This window comes from Tyto alba, unplaced genomic scaffold (genome assembly GCF_018691265.1).
Source record: "Tyto alba isolate M040663 unplaced genomic scaffold, T.alba_DEE_v4.0 Super-Scaffold_10, whole genome shotgun sequence".
Lineage (NCBI taxonomy): Eukaryota > Metazoa > Chordata > Aves > Strigiformes > Tytonidae > Tyto > Tyto alba.
In genome coordinates, this window is record NW_024881262.1 from 10,569,956 (window position 1) to 10,590,321 (window position 20,366).

The 20,366-nt window shown below is 42.3% G+C and overlaps 2 protein-coding genes across 17 annotated transcripts in view; one reads left to right on the forward strand and one right to left on the reverse strand.

Moving 5' to 3' along the window:
* MCF2L2 (MCF.2 cell line derived transforming sequence-like 2) overlaps positions 1 to 20,366 on the reverse strand; it is a 178,229-nt gene that overhangs the window by 64,827 nt on the left and 93,036 nt on the right. The gene's annotated exons all lie outside the window — the stretch shown is intronic.
* B3GNT5 (UDP-GlcNAc:betaGal beta-1,3-N-acetylglucosaminyltransferase 5) lies at positions 868 to 19,210 on the forward strand. Of its 8 annotated transcripts, none has more exons than XM_042799268.1 (4): positions 13,078 to 13,373; positions 14,500 to 14,938; positions 15,174 to 15,249; positions 17,408 to 19,210. In XM_042799268.1, exon 4 carries the CDS (start codon positions 17,726 to 17,728, stop codon positions 18,860 to 18,862), a length of 1,137 nt encoding a protein of 378 aa, XP_042655202.1. In that variant the 5' UTR covers positions 13,078 to 13,373; positions 14,500 to 14,938; positions 15,174 to 15,249; positions 17,408 to 17,725; the 3' UTR covers positions 18,863 to 19,210. The 8 variants fall into 8 exon arrangements, with proteins under 8 accessions (XP_032862244.1, XP_032862243.1, XP_032862242.1 ...); XM_042799274.1 differs by lacking the exon at positions 13,078 to 13,373 and adding an exon at positions 13,380 to 14,361; XM_033006353.2 differs by lacking the exons at positions 13,078 to 13,373; positions 14,500 to 14,938; positions 15,174 to 15,249 and adding exons at positions 868 to 1,318; positions 4,260 to 5,151.

Below are 20,366 nucleotides of genomic sequence, written 5' to 3' on the forward strand. Positions count from 1 at the left end.
ATCTTGTCAGATTTATGGTTATAAAGTGACAAACAGACACTAATGGTCATGACACGCGATAGTTAAATTTCTACGAAGTCAATGATGAGGTCAGGAATGATTCAGATCAATCACAGTCATGTGAAAGAATGGAAGATACACAATGGGCTTGTGTTTGATATTTATGTTCAGTGAGTAATCTCAGATTTCCAATAAACCATACAAGGCACAGCTTTATAGTGGCTTTTCAACTTAATTTGAATGAGCTCTTTTTTTAACCTCACTTTTCTCTTTACAAAGGTTTTGCAAAAGCGTATTTAAAGAAGGCATGTTTATAGTGCTTACCTTGGTCTGTTTTTTAAATACTTCCATCTCAGTCTATTGACCATGGAGACTGACTTATTGATGTACTTCAATGAATCAGGTATTCCCCTCAAGGTGATGCAAGGAAGTCACCAAGGTTTGCAGGGAGAGTGGAAGAGAAAAATACCCAAAACCTCACTCTTCCTTCCTCCTCTGAAGATTTCCAACAAGAAAGTGAAATAAACAAATTTCACTGTGACCTACAAACTAACCACCCAACAAGAGGATGTTATTTAGCACCTCGGAGACTTAGAGCAGCAACTAGCTAAACTTGTATCGTGTCCCCGAAGAGATCTTAAAGATATAAGTAACTTTGAACTTCTAAGAAACATTACTTTTAGCACTTCGAGTGTCGTTGCAAGACACTGTTTCCCCACACTGAAGTCTCGCCCTCACCACCTCCTCGGGAGAGGAAGAGGAAGAGAGAGAAAGAGGAAAAAAAAAAAAAAAAAAAAAGAAAAAAATCGCATCCGTCTGGCACAGCGGGAGTACGGGTAATCCCAAAGGCACACGGTGCTGCCGGCGGGCAGGGTGTTTATAAACAGTGGGACATCTGAGCAGAGCACCGGGAACCCAGGGCCGAGCCCGGCGAGCCTGCCGCGTTCGGCGGCGGGGGAAGAGAGCGGAGGAGGAGGAGGAGGAGGAGGAGGAGGAGGAGGAGGAGGAGGAGGAGGAGGAGGAGGAGGAGGAAGAGCCGCCCATTGGCTCCCGGGGCCGGCGGATCCCATATGCTGCGAGGGAATGGGGCGGCCCCGGGTGCGGGCGGGGCGGGGCGGGGCGGGGCGGGGCGGGAGGGCGGCCGCGGCGCGGCGGGTTCGCGTCCCCACGGGAGCCAGCGGCGGAGGGAGCAGCTCGCTGTCCACGGGTGTCGGTGAGATACGTGAATCTGTGCTGGGTGTCGTCCCGTTCTCCCCGCTTTCTAAGTTTGTTCGCCGGCAGAGAGCAGCCGGGGTGTTCGTTCCTCATCATGTGTAAAGTGAGTAGCTGGGTTATTAAAATTGGCGAAAATATTCTGTTTTCCTAGATGCTTTTTTTCTTATCTGTCTGGTTTCAGGGATTATAAGAGCTGACCTATACAGGGGAGGAGGGTGTCTCACTTATCCGCGTTTCTGGAATTGCGGTTCCATGCTTTGGACAAACAAGTTTTCCAACTGCTTTGTTTAAAAGGTTTCTACAGACCGTATCCATTCGCTCCGTACGCGAGCGCCTTGCTCCCGTCTTAAGGGTTTTGTCGGGGTTTGGGATTTCAAACTTCTGTGATAAACAAGACCCAAACTTCAGTGCTGTTGTAATGTATGTTTTGTGTAGCCGCCTAGCAGATTCCCCCCGAATCTCTGAGCGTTTGTCAGGCAGTCGATTATAAAGCAGAAAAACCTCCGAAACTTTTTGTGGCCCTTTCAGGTTCTTTCTCATCCCCTGAGCTGTGGAGGGAAAGCTCGCAGCCACTCGAGCATTGCGATGAAATAACCCATTCAAAGCAGTGCTGCTTCCTCCCGCCCCTTGTTCCGGCAGCCCCTCCCGGGTTCCTATTTCTCCATTTTTTTAAATTTTTTTTTTTTTTTTTGGCTACAGGAAAAGTGTGGTGGTTGTTGCTTTTTGGTTTTTGGATTTGTTTTTTGGTTGGTGTTTTTTTTTTTTTTTTTTTCCCTTCCTCAACTGTTCCCACCCAAGAAACTCGCAAATCCGGCTCGGAGTTTCTCCGCTCAGCCCTGGGTTGCAACACGGGGACGCGCCCCCGCAGGCGCCGGGGCCGCGCTCCCTCCTCGGGCCCCCCCAGCGGCGGGCGCAGCCCTCTCCCCAACTTTGGGGGGAATCCGTAGGAGAAATCAGCTTGAAAAAAACCTCATTGGGCGAAAGGAGAAGAGGGGGAGATGCTGAACGGTTTCAAACAGCGCGTCTGCCTTAAGCAAAGATTAAAGAAAATAAGTTTTTTTCTTTTTATATATTGTGGCGGGGTTTTGTTTTTGTTTTTGTTTTTGTTTTTTTTTTTTATTTATTTTTTTTTTTTTGTCTCCTACAAACTGTGCAGGCAGGAGGCGTCGGCCGGGCGTGCCCGGCGGGAGGTGTGCGAGGGGAAGGGTCGGCCCGGCTCCCTCCTTTGTTCCCCCGAAGGGGCGCCCGCAGCCGCATGGCTGAGCGCCGCTCGCCTCCCCCCTCGTGGGCTGCTCCCGGGGGACGGGGATGGGGGGGAGGCGGGGTGCTGGGAAAGCTAACGATGGATTTGCGCTAATTTCGGGATTGGGGGGGGGGGGGGGGGGGTGCCGGGAGGCCGCTTCGCAGCCGCTGGGTGAGGTGCGGCGGCAACAACAATCGGCGGAAACACCGCGGAGGCGGCGGGGGGGATCCCCGGCCCGCACCGCTGCGAGCTTCCGAGAATTTTCGAGCCTCCTGCGTTTCAAAAGTTTTGGGAAGCGCCGGGGGCGGCTGCCCCGGAGCTGCGGCGGGGCCCGAGGAAAGGGGCGGGTGGCGCTGGCTCCCCCTCGCTGGAGGGAGCACGGGAAGCACCTGAGCTGCTTGGGAGAAGCAGCTTTAAACCGCTTTTGGGCGAGATCTTGGAGCATCCAGAATTGAGAGGCTGGCTTTACTCCACTGTATGCAACTAAATTAAGTGCAAGGCAATGATTTTAAAAAGCCTGTAGTTCTATTCTGGCTACGCAAAGCAGTGGAGAACTGAGTAGGTGCTGCTTTCTTGTGCTGCAGCATCCCGCTCCAGTGACTGCCAGGGCTTATGCCTGAGGATCTCTCGGCAGTAGTGTTGAAACTGCTAGTGCAACTGTTGAAATCTGTTTTGTATGAGTCTCTCCTGATCTCAGTTCTCCCCAGCTGTTTCGTTTCTCCTAGCAGTTGGAAAGGGGAAAGGATGCGTTTAGCAAAAAGGGATAGATTATTTTTAAGAGAAACTAGTTGTAATCTAAGAGAGGATAAATGCCCTTTTTTATTATTATTTTCCTTGTTGAGCAGGGCAGGAGACATTATTTCACTGTTGATAACAACAGCCACAGAATATTCTAGCAGTGTTGCAGAAGGCTGGACCCCATCACATAGAGCAGGGTGTTGCTCTGGTGTTACGGGAGTTACTGTTCTGCACAGAACTAGTTCCATAGCAGCCCACCATCTGTTATATACAGAAATGCAGTTAACTCAGTAAAAACACAGGCTTTTTCACAGGTAGGGCTTTGAGGCGGGGGGATGTGTGTTTGTGTTTCACTTAGAAATGTAATAGTATTTGCTTACTAGTTCTCTTCCCTTGAGTGAATCAAAACGGTATTACTTCTGCTTTCTCTTAAGATCCTAAATTATTGAGAAGCAAACTGGTTGCTTGTGCTGCCCAAAGCAGTAGTTAGGACAGTCTCTCTGACATCTGGCCAAACTGGAGTAGTGAGTACTGAAGCTAGGAATGGTAATTCACCTAGAGATTAGGGAGAAGCATGTGGAAAACCCTGCAAGTCATCACTTATCATTTGAAATGCCAGTGGTTTATATGTTTGGTGTTACTCTGCACCTACAGTGTTATGGCATCTAGGATGTACTAAGCATTGCCTCATCCATCTCCCATGGTTATCAGTCCATTGCCTGAAGAATGGTCTAGGTAATCTTTGAATTTTAACATGTTGCTTACTAAAAGTACAGAAGTGTTGAGGGTGTTTTTGTTGTTGGGAAAACTGACTGTGGTTTTGCTGTTACAGCAGCAGGTCTGCTGGGCCTCGGAACTGGTAGAAAGTGGTGGAGGAAACCAGAAAGTGATGGGTTAGCATTGCACTGCTAGCTCTTCCTTCCATATGGCTTGCAAAATTTAGTGAAGTATGTTCCTCAGCTCCTCGGGTGAGGCTATGCGCATCTCAAGTGAGGCTATCTGTAGATAGTCCTCGGTAATAGTAATCTTTAGACCTCAGTAATAAGTAATCTTTACATTCCAGTGAAAAGCAGCATACGATCCACCTCTGTCGGGTTGGCCAGGAGTGACCGCAGGATTTTCCACTGATACCAGAGACATTGCGTATTTGGAATCTTTGCAACATTTGGGAACTTGTGGTCCAGATCCCAGACTGAGTTCTGTGTGTTCCTGAGTCTTCGAAGACTGAAATAATTATGGACACTAGAGACGTCGTATCCCCGCTTTTATAAGTTTTGCGAATAGGACATTTGCCCTTGGCAGCAAAGTGGGGAATGATACGGAAGGATCTTTGAAAGATGACCCTTGATGTAAATTCTGTGGTCAGTGGGGGTAACACCCCAATGTATGGAAACAGGCTGACGGAACAACCCTCTTCATTTTGGAATTGCAACTTTTTAGAATGAACCCATACCAGTCCTGAAGTTTACCTGTTGCTTGGGTGGCTGCATAGTCTGATTTTAGCTTAGATGGAATTGTGGCTTGGAGATGCTGCTGCTGCATGCCCAAATAACTCAGAAAATCTAACAGGTCCCAAGAGTACTTAACCTGTGGACAGATAACCTCAGAAGAAGTGAATGTTGTTGTAATCAAAAGCAACTTAGTTTGAAGAACTGTTGAAGAGGGACATGTGTCTACATATTGCTAATATCACAGACTGTAGGTGTTCCAGCCTTGTAGCACAGAGCAAGTTTGCTTGCTGCAAACCAGTTTTATGAAGTCGAGCTTGACTCTCTGGTACCATCTCCACATTGCTGGATGTAGTCTTAAGCTTGAATAAAAAGTGCTTGGTCACTCAAAACTCCCAGGAATGCTGCTGTGCTCTGAAGGTACACTGTCACCTTTCAGGTGCAGCAACTTGACCTCACCAACTGAGGTGCAGCAACTTTTGAAATAAAGAACTCCTGTCAACACAGGTCAGATTGTTGGAGGTGCTTCGGGACATAATGGCAAAGGAAGGGATTTTATCCAGTCGTCTGCATTTAGAGCTGAGGCAACTTGCTTCAAATTGAACTTACTGTTGGCCCAGGAAGTCACTTTCTACTTGCGTTTTTTTCTGCCCCTGCATCCTGCAACTTTTGTTTCTGACAGTTTCACTCCTGCTAAGACCTGAAGAAGCTTGTGGTGATTGAATTAAACTGGCCTTTTATCTTATGGCAGGAAACTTACAGCTTTTCTTGTTTCAACCGCTACTCATCATACATTACCACTACCCCCTCTCCCTCTACTAGTTGTGTTTTGCCATGGAATATGAAACAGGATGGATGGATTTTCTTCTGCTTGACTCAGTTAACTAAAGGAAGATTACTCTTTCACTTAGGACTGTTTACAGGGGTGTGTAATCTGTGTGTTTTATTGTTAAGACTAGACAAAGTGTTTTTGCAATTCTTCCTTGTAACTTTCCAATAAAATATATATATTCGCTACATTTTTAGTAGGAAACAATTATAGTGGCTAATAGGGGTGGCAAACATACCATATTTATGACACTATTCTCAGGTTTTTGGCTGCTTTGTCTGCAAGACCTGAGTAAAGTCCTGTGGTAATTACAAATACTGACTTTCTATTGCATTGTTCGCAAAGCTCAACTTTCTAGAATGATCAGGCTTCTTTAATGGATGTCTTTGTTTTTTTCTTCTGCCTTAAATCATCCCTGTCCTGTAAGTTTCTGCTCCCATCTTTGCAGCTTCCTTCTAGAGTCCACAGACTGGTGTTTTGTGGTATGTTTCCCAGTTAATTCCATTTGTAGTTTCTACTGAACTCTGTAGCAGTTCTTAATCTGGTGCTGTGTGTATGCTAGTGCTGTATGTAGTTATGTTCTTGGTCTTCTATGGGTCTTGCATAGATGTGTATGTGTATATATACACATATATACAACAGACACGTGTTTTTATATCTATCAAAATACTATTTTTACTGGATTTCGATGATGTTAAATTGTGTGACCTACTATCCATTTCTCTTAAGCAGAGAAAAGTACTTCTGGTTAAACGTGAATGCCCAAATTACTTCATTTAATTTACAAACACTGTAGTCTTAGAGAAATCTCACTGCTTATTAAACATGTTGGGAGTGTTATGCAGTTCCTCTCTTTGACTTTTCTTATCCGAGTCGAATGTTGAAGCTAAGCCTAAGTAATTCTTTTAGTCCTCTGTTCTGTGGCTTCTGATGGCCAGTGACTTGTTAGCAGCTCTCAGTGAGAGTACTTCAACTGTAGTACGCTAGAAACTGCAGGATGCTGTGCTTAAATTGCTACAGCTTAACGTATTGTCAGGTTTCTTACAAGTGCACACGGGGGGGTGTTGGTTTTGTTTGCTTTTCTGCCATGAGCTTGTGCTGTTCCCGCTCCCTGTATTTCATAACAACAAAAAGCAGATGAGTGTCTCCTGTTCAATCCCTGGCCTTCTTGCGTTGCAGAAAAGGCTGTATAAAAGGCCAAATTTCTCCTTGGTTCCCACAGAAGTAGGAGAGGATTAATGGCATTCATCCCACCCAGTTTGCAGATAGGCTTAAACAAAGCCTCGCAACGCTATTATTCTAGCCAATCTGCAACTCTTTTGTGTATGTTGAGGTGGTTCTTGATCCGCTTTAGGATAAAATCTGAGATGTTTGTGTCTTTCTGGTTTGCTTGAAACAAACATGGAGACCCTGACATGTATGTAGGAGCCTTCTGTATTGAATCTGTTTTCAAATTTACAATGAACCAACAACTTTCAATGTGAAATGTGACTGATGAAAACCATTTAAAATGTGAAAACTACACTGAAACTTATATAAAATAAGTGAAATAAACCTTTGCTTAACATTTCACTACTGAACTAAACAGAGGTTAGCTAGCCACATGAAGCCAAATCTTGTGGAAGTGCTAAAACAGTGGTAACTTCTGTCAGCAGCTGTTGCAAATGCAGACAACATTCTCCTCTAGTCTTTTTTGGTGGCCAGCTCTGCCAGTACACTTAGCTTTAGCAAAACTTTCTCTGCTGTTTCCTTTAACCCTCTCCCCAAACTAAGAATCACTCCCCCAAGAAGGGGTATCTTTTGATATAGATAGATAGAGATTGGAGAGAAAGAACCAAACAGGTTTGGATGGTACCTGTTTATTTGACAAGAGTTTAACTTTACTCAAACTGCCTGTACCTCTTAAGATAGATTTATAGCATGTTTACTCATTTTTAAAACTATTTGGGGCTTTCTTATGCCAGTGACGACTGTGTGAATGCTTTCAGATGTGCAATCTGGAAGGTAGGATTTAGGAGAAATAGACAGTCTGATGCATTTGCCACTTCTAGATAACGATTTGCCTAAAGTTAGGGTGACTCTTCAATTGAATTCAAGGTGCTGTTTATGTAACTTTAATTCTAAATTAATTCACAATGCAAGTTCTTTAACTTCTGTTGGTGTATCTTGAATGACTAGTACTTTATGCTTCTATAGAAAATGTATATATGTAGTATATATATGGACTTCACTTTTACACTGCATTTGCATGTGTTGAAACAGTTTTAGCAAATTAGTGCTGAACTACCTCAAATGGGAATTAATCTCTTAAGAAAATAACTGAAGTATGAATGCTGAACAAAAAGCGAATATGTGGTCAGATAGGCTGCTTGCTTGATTCAAATAGATTAATTTCCTATTAATAAAAGAAGACAACCCACTACATGAGATTATTCAAGAAGCAGACAGGGTTATTCATAACTCTCTTCCCTCAGCCTTGAGTAGAATACAACATCTCTCTTCTTAAGAGTTCCTGGCAGCTATGCACAGCAGTGAATAGGAGAGGGTGAGAATGAACAAGGAGTGATTCTGTTAAGGGCCAAGGGAACAGTGTGCAACTACTATCTGTTCTTAAGTGCTTGTAGATCTGTGAGTGTTAGGAAAGATAAAGTGGTTTAAGCAATATTTGCTCTTTGTGATCTCAAGAGGAGGGCTTTGAAGTGTTGTGGCAATGGCAGCTCTGCTACATTTGTGGGACTGATGAGCCACTGGAGGTCATCTTAAAGAGGTTCTCTTCCTCATGATTTTTCGCTTATCAGAAGTTCCATCTTTTAAATATAATTATATATGCAGATGTTTTCTTAAATATTGATAGAAGTATTGTTTTTCTCCATAGAGTTGCTTCTTTTGTAGGCTGATCCTACAGTTGCTTTGAGGACTGTTCTAAATTACTAGGAGACTTCTATGTGTAGGTATGTGCTCGACCTGAGGTACATCTCTCTGCATGGTGGATTCAGTCTAGTGTTAGACCCGGTGCTTGCTGGGTATGTGTATGTGGTGGGGAAAGCATGGCCTTGAAAGTGAAGGCCTGGATACTTCCCCAGCAACAGAGAAAATTAGTCTGTACTGTCTAGTATCCCTTTACATAGGATTGGGACCTGATTTCCTCCTTAATTTCTACAATGTGTATAGAGAACTGAAAACAAGACAATGTTCCTAACTACGTGAGTTGGATCATGTAAGTGGAAGAGTTTTTAACAAAAGTGATGCTTCTTCTTCCTGATTGGGTGCTGTTAGGATGGGAACCAGCTCTAGTGTTCTGCAGCCTAGCTTCCCTGTACTCGTGTATGTGGCTTATAGGTAGACAAACCTGCAGACTTGTCTCCCAGGGCTCTACTTGTAGGTTTGGGAACATGAACTACTGGAGGAAAATACTTGATGCAGAAGGGAATGATCGAGGACTTCTGTCATGCTCAGTTGTGCATAGATTATAAATGGTGTCTGGGTAGTAAGTCAGCATGATGCTTGGCAAAGGTTAATGAGCCATCCTTGAGACACAAGTTTTTGCAGCTGAGCTGATTTGGGAAGTCTAGATGGGATGATACTCTGTGTGGACTCACAAGTTCACGTATCTCTGATCTGTGCTATCTTAAATCTGGAAAGGAGAGAACTAGTCTGATAGAATGCTAAAAAACCCTACCAGTTCCTGTACCCTGTAAGTTAACCAGTATTTAACTTGATTGTTTTAAATTTCAACATTTTATCATCATTTGTCTACCTGAAAGAAAAAAAAAAACACAATGCTTTGGCACAAAAACCTCCTCCATTCTAATCTATAAATTGAACTTCTCATTTGTCTGTCTTCTTGCCTTGGGGGCCCGTGTGCTAGTGACACGTCACATCCAAATCACATCCAAATTTTGACTGTAAACTCCTCCTGCAATATGGGAGACCCATCTGGAGTTTGCAGAATTGGGATCATAGGCTAGAGGGTTGTCTGAGGAAGAGGGATAGACTGGAGAGCAGATGAGAAAATATTTACTCTGGAATGAAGACCTTAACATATGGAACTGGGATACTGAAGTCTAGCATGGTTTAGAAATGGCCATACTACAACAGTCTTAGCCTTCAGTTTAAATGAGTCCTTCATATGCTTTCTAACTGTGTGCTTTTTTGAAAGTATTCTTACTAGGCAATATAAGATTCAAAGTGAGGCCCCATGGAAAGGCATCTTAAACTAGTCTTCTTGCAATTAGTTGAGTCAGTCTTAAATTGGACTTCCTCTTAGTGTGGCAGCTACCATGGAAAAAGTCTCCTTTGTATGGTTGTACAGCTTGATCTTAAGGTATGGCCTGTAGACTGAAACAGAAATTGCCTTAGGTTCGTGGGTGAAATAGGCAGGAAATAACATCTCTAGATCCAGCTGCAAATAAATATTTGAATCAGCTTACTTAAAACAGGCAGCAGAAAGAAATAATGATTAGGTGAGGGTGTGATGTTGTAGCTCTTCAATTTTAACATGCTCTGAAACACGGATTCATCATTAAAGTGTAAGCAGAGAATCTGCATTCTCTTGTTTTCCAGTGCTGAGCTTTGGACTGGATCCTTCACTGTTTGATATTTCACAATTGCTTTCTCCAGCTCAAAGCTTGCCATGTGTAATGGGATGTCCTTCTTGCAAGGGTGTCTGACACACACTTTTGTAAAGAGGTGAATATACAAATGTGGGATAGAAAGCAGTGGCAAGCTAAGTCCTTTCGTAATGCTTTTTGTGGTCTTCAACCACTTTTGCAGTCAAGGTGTATTTATAATATTCTGAGATTAAGTGATACATAGTCACCAGAAAAGTCTTTATACCACTCGTAAAGAAGGTTCCAAATACGAATAGAAATGTCTTTAAATGCCATCACTGTAAAAATGAACATTCATAAATGCAGACTGCTGTTTGGTATAGCATTAGAGCTCATCACTGTCATCTGCCAAAACAGATGAGGTGGGTTGTACAACAGGTACCGTTACAGCCTTTGTAGTTGTGTCTTAAAGCTCCGAGTTGCCTGTGTGGAAGTTAAGTACTTAGTCACTCTTCTCAAAAAATGAGGGCATGTGGCCTCAGTCATGTCACTGCCAGACGGAAACTTCAGAATATTATCCTTACTGTCAGCACAAAGAACTGGCTCTTTTCACCCAATCTGCTGTACACAAAGCAAAGAATTTCTGGTTGGTGATTGTGCGTTTTGTGCAAAATTCCTTGAGCTAAATGACTCCTATTTTGGAGGCTTTCATTCTGGAAAACACAGTTCTGCCTTTAGCTTGTATGGGGAAGAGTCTGCAGCAGATATAGCAGGTTAACGCAACTGAAATTTGTAATCTGAATGTAGACCGATGCTTGAAAGAATTGGTCGTGCTCCTCTCCCGGTATCTACACAGCATCAGTTTCAGGGAACTGATTCTGATGAAAGCAACTTCAGAAGGCAAGTCTGTCCATTCTGGCAGATGACTCCATTTAGGTTTGCTTGTAGCAGCTGGGAAGCTTGCTGCTTATTTTAGGGGAAACTGAAGAAATCACTCTTTTCCTTTCTGCTGAACAGTTACAGCAAGTGCAAAACTTCTGCAGAATCTAAATCTCTACTGGTAGTTAGCTGTTTCCTGGCAGTGTTAAGCATTTACAACCCGTTTCTGCTTCTAGCCTTGAAGGAATTAAAATGCTTTACTCAATTGCTATTTAATGCTTTGCCATCCTGTGACTTTCTCTGCCAACGAACACTTCAGCGACTGTCCCAGCACTTACAAGTGTTACACGTCAGTGAGAAGCAGCAAGTGGTCACAGCTTTCAAGCTATCACTTCTTCTGTAGGCTGCTGTAGATATTTCTGATACAAAGCTCCCCTGGAGGCAGTGCTGTATTTCAATGCCCGTTTTTTTTTTTTTTTTAATAAAAGGGATTGCTCTTGACTGAACAACTTCAGAATCATTTCAGGAATTCATGCTTTGGAAGTGTTGGATGTTCACCTTCTGAAAATCAGGTGTCTGTTAAATCTGAGAGGTCCTCAACACATGCACAAAAAGCATCTAAGAATGCAGATCCTACCGTTCCAGGAAATTGTACCCTGACTGCAAGTTGCAGGGAAAGCCTGCATATGAGATTGCAGAAGATGGGTTAAATGTTCTCTAAACACAATTTTCAACACTGCTGTTAGTCACCCCTGCATTAATGCAACATCCATGACCTGACTAAACTTTTCATAGAACTTTATAGCACTAGACTGTTTCTTTTTGTTAATCCCATTGTCGTTGTGACTATATTTTCCCTACAGGATACATGTCTAAATCAACTTCCATTTCTCACCAACTTTGTATAGAACAAGGTATAACAGTGAAAGCTTTCACTTTACTTGAAATTATTTTCTTTGCAGAATGTGTGCATGTGCTTTCCATCTCAGTGCTCATGAACTATGTAGGGAGGAGGGCTTAGCAAAATACCTTACTGTATCTTTTTTCCTTAAAATTACCTGACACTGTGGTAGTAACTTGCTCAGTGTTTTTGTTCAGTTTTCTTTTGTGACAGAGCTCATATATAAGAGGAACTTAGATTAGTTTCGAAGCAACTTCTTAATGTATAAAAAGTTCTTCAAATATTGGGGAGTGAAGGAGGAGGACATATGCTTATCTGTCATATCTACCCTGGCCTGATTTATGAAGATAAGTCAGCAACAGAAAAATGGTAGGAGGAACCTGGGGTTACATATCTTGCAGCTAAAGCTGTAAGCAGCAGTGTCCATTCAGGCTTTGCTCCCATTAAGTTAGGCACATACTTTCTTACCCTTTAATTAGTCAATCAGAAATTAAAATGTTGATAAACATGTGATTTTGTGTTTTGATGGCTTATTTGATGTGCAAACTTGACTATATTTTCTTTGGTCTTTTGGTGTAAGCCGTACATAAATCAGTACTGCTAGAGATGTAAGAGTTCAGTTTCATAGGAATTGAACTGTTTAAATTGCTTAGGAACCAAAACTTGAAAAAAAGTTTTAAATTCTACTTAAAAGTCTCAAACATGCCAAAACATGTGTTCTTTGAACACTGTAGCTGCTTTCTAAATAGATTTTTTGAAAGCTTCAAGAAAATCCAACCCACTCTTTTCAGGATTGTCTCACTGTTACACTAGGCTTGACAAATTTGTCTGAATCTTAGTCCCTGTATCTTTAACTGTAGCTTGTCTGCTTCTGTCACCTCTGTGGTTGGGCACATTCCTTTAGTGCTTCAGAAGTGGTGTTGCAGTTTAGGTCTGTGTGGCATATGAAGTCTTCCAGGAGGATGGGGCATCTCTGCAGTATGCTTTCTAACCAGGGCATCTCACTCCACCATCAAACAAACTGATCTGGACTAGCTTATGTGACAGGACTATCCTGATTTTAGACCAAAAGCCTTGTCCTAGGGCTTCAAGTTTTCTGTAGTAACAGAACCTGGTAGTAGCCTTAGAATTGAAAAGTCTGAAAGCTTTAGAAACAATGTGTGTTACATCTAGTTCTACAAAAGCAACCACTGAGTCCTATTGTGAAGTTAGGCTAGGCTCTAGATACAGCTTGACCTGAATAAACCACTTTCTGATACCTCCTTCAGGGTTTCAGCAGATCGCTTTTTGAGGGTAAGAGGTTAGGAGGAGCTGAATTGTGCTTGTTGAGTCAATTAGATTAGCTCCAGAGCTGTTGCACTGTCAAAGGCCTGTCTAGTGAGGATAAGAGGGCAGGACTGGGGGAAGAGTGAGTGTAAGGGTGTCCCCAGCTGGCAGCTGTAAGCTTTTGCCTGAGCTCAACCATCACATGCAACTGCACCCTTAAATTAAGTGGCTTTCTGCCACAGCCAAGGACGAGACATGGGCACAGAGATCAGCAGCTCTTCAGATGACTTCTGTTTGAAACTAGGTAGTGTTTGAGGTGTTCTTTCTTCTAGATCTTCTGAACGTTCTTTATCCAAGAGTTTTTGATATCAAAGGGACAGTTGCTACGTGCTGATAGTAAAAAATGGTTCTATTTAAAATAGCAGTTCCTGGAAAATCCTGCATTATCTGGGAAAGCTACTTGTGATCTAAACTTATCTTCTGTCCTAGGCAGAAGGGGCAAAAAATAACTATGTTATTATTTTTGTCTTTTTCCTAAAATACATGTTATGCAGGGATGTGGTATATAGAATCTATTACAGATAGCCAAGACTGTGTGTTGTATCACATGACAAAATTTATAGCTGGGAGTTGGTGTTCTCTCTGGGCAGTCTTAGTTGGTCTCTCTTGGGCTTAGGTTTTTATCAGGGTAGTGGTAGTTAGAAAAAAAAATCTGCGTTGGAATGTCTTTTGTGTGAATGTTGTCTCTTTGTGGCTCTTCCTGTGAGGGTCTGTCTCTGGTGTTTCATGTCAGAGGTGTCTATGTGTTTCTTTAGACAACTCTTGTCTGTTTCTCATCAGCAGAATTTCCAAAACTGTTCTAGCCTGAAATTAACTTTATACTGACTTTTTTAAAATATTGACTTCTGTGGACATTTAAAGTAGCTCCCTAAGGATCTGCTTTTTCATAGTGGTCACTACAGACTATCAAGTTTGCATAACAAACTATGCTAGTTCCACTTTCATCCCAGAATGTATACTGAATGCAAAATACAGAATTGTAAACAGTTGCTACATTCAAATGAGCCATACTTGTTGTAATACTGAAAAGTTAAATAACAAATCCCGTTAGGAAAGGTAGGATTGCTGTAGGGTGAACAAAGCTCACAGTACTTGCAACAGGGGGAAGACCACATGCAGTTGTGAATCTTAAATCTACCGGAAAGGAAGGCAGCTACTGGAACGGTGTATGGGTGCTTGGTTCTCTCCCAGTCTCTCCAGTCTGAGTGGATCTAAAAGCTTCCAAGCCACAAGTAAGAAAATGCACACCAAGAGGCAAAATACCTTAATTATGGTCAAAAATTACTGTTAAGCATGGTTTTATCTCTGTTCCACAATGTTTCCTCTTGCTAGGGAGAACATATTGGTGTGTTGTTTTTTTCTTTTCACAGAATTATGAGAATCAGTTGGCAGTGAATAGCTTCTGTGGTGACTCAACCTGTTCTCCTGTTAAGGGGAGTATGATTAAGCCCAAAGGATGGGTGTTGCAAATGGACTATAAAAAGTTCTGACTGTGGCAGAGACTCTACTTTTGCATTGACACCTTCAATGTGAATCTCCAGGCTTTTCTGTAGGTAGATGGGGGGAAGGTGGTGTGTAGGTATACACCTCCTTAAATTTCATCAGTACTGCTCATCTATAATCATATTTTAAAGTTTTACTTGAGAGGTATGTTTATGAGGAGGATTCTCAACACCTTCTATTCCCCTGAACTAGATCAAGAAAATGAGAGACCAGCATGTTCCAGCCTTTAGTCAGTTGAAACTATGGCTTGTTTTTTCTTCAAGGAAAAGCTTAAGTTTTCTTTCTAGCATCCCAGACTCCCAGAAGGTAAGTGTTAGGGAGCAGAAGATTTAGTCTATGTGCATCTTGTCCCCTTCATCTGCTCCATAATTAAAGCTGATTCCAATGTTGACTTCTGTGAGTTCTGGTGGGTTTGGGTGGTTGTTTTTTTTTTTTTTCCTGGGGGTTTTTGTTCCTTCCTGGTAGCAGGAATTGTCATGTAGGTTAGTTTCACTGCTAGTCTTCAGTATTTGTGGTGCTGACTGTTGTCTCCTTTTATCAGATGACATGGGCAGTTGCAGACTGTTGCCAAAACATGTTATCCAAGTGTAATGACTAGGATTCCTGTGTTTACCAAGGTAAACTTTGCTTCAACTAGTTAAATAGATTGCCTTGTGCTCCCTTTACTTTCAGAAAAGTCATTCAGCTGCTTTTAAGCTATCAAGATGGCAGTGGGCAAGCAGACCACCTGGGCTGACCTCCACATTCACCCCACCACCACCACCACCCACCTGCTTTTTTTTTTTTTCTTCTGACTTTTTAAACTTAACTGGGGGAGGTGCTGCTGCAGCATTTGACCAGCTAATGCAACTTCATGCAAAGTACAGATATTTTGGAGAAAAGTGCAAATAAGTATCTAGGCCAGAGGGGAAAATTAGAACCTATCTTCATTCTCTGGTATCTTCAGACCCGCTCCTCCAAAAGGAGCTATCAAATGTCTGAATTTCTGTAACACTCCAGCTTGTCTGCATCTCTGTGCTTCATCTGAAACAAGAGTAAGCTTTGCAATAGTGTTCTGTTGTAAAGTTGCTGAGTTTATAACTCTGAGGTGCATTGTTTAACTTCATGTTTCCAAAATAAAAAGGCTTTAAACTGATACTATAAAAAGTGCTGACTGACTTTTATTCACCAAACTGCCCATACAGCTTTTCTGTTATGTACTACAATATGCAAGCCTCAACTGCACCAATGCACAGTTTCCAGTTTGAGCTGCCAGTCCCCTTCCTGTGGTAGATAACTACACCACAAAATAGCTCCAAGTTTTCTTATCTCTGTATAGTCTGTTGAGTTCTCATCATGCTGTCTAGTTGCAGGACAACAAAAGGGTAAAAAAAAAAAATCTTAAAACATTTGTGTTGCACGTAACTTCTGATGTAATAATGATAGCTTGTGTTCTCTTTCTTCAGGGGTTGTGTTTCTGTGAGAAGTGTTTAGCTTGTGGAGTGCCATTCCCTAAAGTGCCAGTCCTATATTTCTTGCTTGACAGAGAGCTCACTCTAGTCTCAGGTTTTTATGGGATGAACAAGTAGCTGCTACTTCAGGCTGTTCATGTTTATTATAGGAGAGACAACTCTGGCTACAAGAACTGAATTTTACAAACTGCAGGGTGAGAAGGCTGGACTTGGGTGGCGTTTTGTGCTTTGGATTTTTTTTCTCTAAAACCCTAATTGGTAGCAGAAATGGTAGCCCTGCAGTGGTAGCTGTCTGGTCTTAATAGGTGTATCTGTGAGAGGGGTGCTTCACAGAAGAGTCTGTGGTCCTGTCTGGTGTAGCTTGCTGCATAACCTGCCTCTTAGCTGTAGCTCAGGTTTCAAACGCTCTATCTGCACCATCATCTAAAAAGCAGAGGTCCTCAGCTGATACATGGAATATTTGGTAATGGGTGCCACTGGAGCACGGTTCTACCAGTGGCACTTTTCAGCCAACCTCAGGCTGCCTGTGGAAGTCAAATGGCTGCTTCCCTTCAATATTACCTGCCAGGGGGGTCGGTGCAGGAGAGCAGTGCTGACCTGGGACTCTGTGGCCCGGGGCGGGGAAGGTGCTGGATGATGAAGCCATTGCAGGCCTACCAGGGCTGGGCCAGGGGATGACATGGAGGTGGCAACTTCCCTCAGGGTGGAGGCAGAGGTTCCCTGCGTCGTCTGTACCCCTGTGGCCCTCAGCCAGGCTGGAGCAGGGGCTGCCTTGGTGGGCTCCAGGCACTTCTGGCAGAGAGCCTGGTCGAGGGAAGGTGGGCAGCACAGGGGACCTGCTGTGGCTGTGAGGGAGGTGAGGCCTGCCATGAAGGGGGCTCTGGCCGTTGTGGTGGCCTGGTGCTCCCACATCCTCTGCGTGGGTTTTGCTCTTTAGGCTGCCCAAAGACAACTTGTAAACTTGGTCATTTGTAGGGTGTGGCTCCCCTCCTATCTTAAAGAATTTAAACAAAATGTTGTCATCCATTGGTTAATGGCACTGGGTTTTCCTGTAAGAATTTGTGTCAGAATGGAAGCCTCTGAGTCTGGTTCCCCTGCCCCTTCGCTTGCCCCTCTCAGGCTTGCTCAGGGCTGCCAACAACCTCTAACTTGCTGCCGGTTTTATTTCTTTTTTTTGGTGGTGTGGGGGGGGTGGTGGTGGTGTACGTAGGTGGCCATGGGGAGTGTCTGAGTAATCAATTAATTTCCATGACATAAGTTAAAACCATATGCATTAGTAACAGCTCACTAAAACTTTTCTCCTCTCCCCCCTTACAATTTGTAGGTATTCACCTTAATGAACAAGAGAGACGCGTGAGACCAGATGATTTAGAACTGTAGTGTTCACTTCAAGATGTCCCAGAAGGAAAATACTCATCTGCAAGTCTCATCTTTCAAAACTGTCTGCATTCTTTCAATCAAAGAAAAACATTTTTTGAGAAAGATGACTTGTGAAATCTGTGAACAAAGCTGAATGAAAGACAACATGCCTTACAATGGACACTTGTCTTGAAGGGGTGATGCTGTGCTCTTAAACTAAAACACAGGCACTGTAAAAACACTGATCCTGAGCAAGAATAAGGATTATAGAAACTGTATCAGAATGTTTGTTAGTCCCAGAAGAGTCAGAAAATGCCATTTTTTGCAGATATTTGCTACTTGCTTCATACTGTGTCTCATGATTTTTTGGGGACCATTTGATAATCACATTGTGAGCCATATGAAGTCCTATTCATACAGATACCTCATAAATAGCTACCATTTTGTGAATGACAGCCTGTCTATCAACAGGGATAACTTGGACAGAGTATCAAGCTACCAGTACTTGATCAACCACAGAGAGAAATGTCAGCAGCAGGATGTCCTTCTCCTGTTGTTTGTGAAGACTTCTCCTGAAAACCGTCATCGGAGGGATGCAATTAGACAAACTTGGGGTAATGAGAAGTACGTTCGTTCTCAACTTAATGCCAACATTAAAACTCTCTTTGCTTTAGGACGACCAACAGATCATCTGCAGCAAACACAGCTGCAAAGAGAACTTCAGGTGGAAGACCAGAAACACAGTGATTTGATTCAGCAAGACTTCTTGGATACTTTTCACAATCTTACTCTTAAATTGCTTTTGCAGTTTAGCTGGGTCAATGCCTACTGTCCTCATGCCAGGTTCATTATGTCTGCAGATGATGACATATTTATCCATATGCCAAATCTTGTTGCTTATCTGCAAAGTCTAGCACAAATGGGCATTCAAGATCTCTGGATTGGTCGTGTCCATCGTGGATCCCCTCCCATAAGAGACAAGAGTAGCAAATACTATGTTCCATATGAAATGTACCAGTGGCCCTCTTACCCTGACTACACAGCAGGAGCTGCATATGTAATATCAAATGATGTAGCAGCTAAAGTATATGAGGCTTCATTGACTCTCAATACAAGTCTTTATATAGATGATGTTTTCATGGGTCTCTGTGCCAATAAAATGGGAATTGTACCACAATATCATGTATTCTTTTCTGGGGAAGGAAAGGCTCCGTATCATCCATGCATTTATAACAAAATGATGACATCTCATGGACACGTAGATGATCTTCACCAGCTCTGGAAGCAGGCTACAGATCCCAAAGTTAAAAAGCTTTCTTCAGGGATTTGGGGTAGAATATACTGCAGACTAGTCAATATTGTGCTTCTCTGTAAACTATATTATGAGGACACATATCCTTGTTCAGCTGCATTTTCTTAATACTTGAATATCTGTGTTGAAGATCCACTGAGCCAAAACAGAGCAACACCTTTTTAGCTGTTTATTCAAAATATATGTAAACATGGAAAGAGGTAAAACTTAAATGTGAATAGTTGGGTGGGAGGGGGGTTGGGTCATGGGAAAATGGTCCCAAATTCTGTTCATAAACTTATTGGAATAGCTCTCCTATTGTACTGCAACTTTACATTGTAGCCTGGTTTTTTTACACTCTTCAAGGGATACAAGTCTGGATTAAACAAACTATAGTGGACTTCGACTTCTAGACTTTGAAATGCTTGGTGAAAATGTCTGTTATTTTGAACCTGTCAGTAAGTTTTAAGTTTGTTTGTTTTTTTTTTTTTTTTAAAAGCCAAGTGAACTAAGGCACATGATTAAAAAAAAAAAAAAAAGAATCTGCTATCTCAAAATGGAGTAGACCTTTCAAAGCACAAGGAAAATAGAACTTCTGACTTCATGAATGAGACTACTGCAGTAGTTTAAGGCAATGTAAATTGGTTACAAGTATTCACCGTTCCTCAGTGCTTCACTGAAAGTAAGTCTGGACCTGTACAATTGACAAACAGTGAGTGCTAGAAGTGAAGACCTGCTACAATCTTTTTTCAAAGCTCCCGAAATCTTTAAAATAGGGAAACAGTGGTTGAGTGCCTTCTAACTTGATTAAGTAACAAAGGAGGTCTGTTTAGATCAGGACTGAACTTGAAAGGATAAAAATCAAATATTACTCGTAAGTGGTTTTGCTAATCTTTCTCTGCCTTCTGAAAACTGAAGCAGTATATTTAACAAGTCCAATCTTTAATAAGAAAATAAGCTGAATGAGTTTTCTTTTAACAATGCTTCTGCTTTCTAATATTCATGGTTCTAAAGGCAAAAAGCAAGCAAAAGTCCCTGAGAAAGTTACTTATAACTAATTTGAAGAAGTTAAAGACTTTAAAAAGCCAAATTACATGCTTCTACTAACAGAGGGAGGGTATTTTCTGCACAGTTTGACTTCACAGTGAAGGGAGAGGGAGATGTTGATCCACAGAAACTCAGTATATAAATCAATACCACTAAAATATTTCTCCTGAAGTCTTAAGCACAAGATTGTCTTTACAATTTCAAGGCAGTTTGTGTCCACAAAATCCTGTATCTTTAATATATTTCAATGTTAATATCACCTGCAGGATGAACAAAACACCCATGCATTGTAAATCAGGATAAAAGTGATATTCAGACTCCAGCCATTATGAGTTGTACTGTGGTGCCATATAAATATCATAGAGAACCAGAGTTCTAGGATGTCTGCAGTCTTTTCTTGTATACCTCACTAACGGTGTTTTTACAGACTCTCAGGACAGATATTTTAGTTGCTAATTGCCAAACCTGTGGTAGCTCTTCCTGGAGTGGACACAGCCCACACAAGGTATGGTCAGATACAGCTTGTGAACTGGTGTGATGCTGGAACAAGTTCTACTGTGGATAGTGCCAGAAAACTACTTCTGAA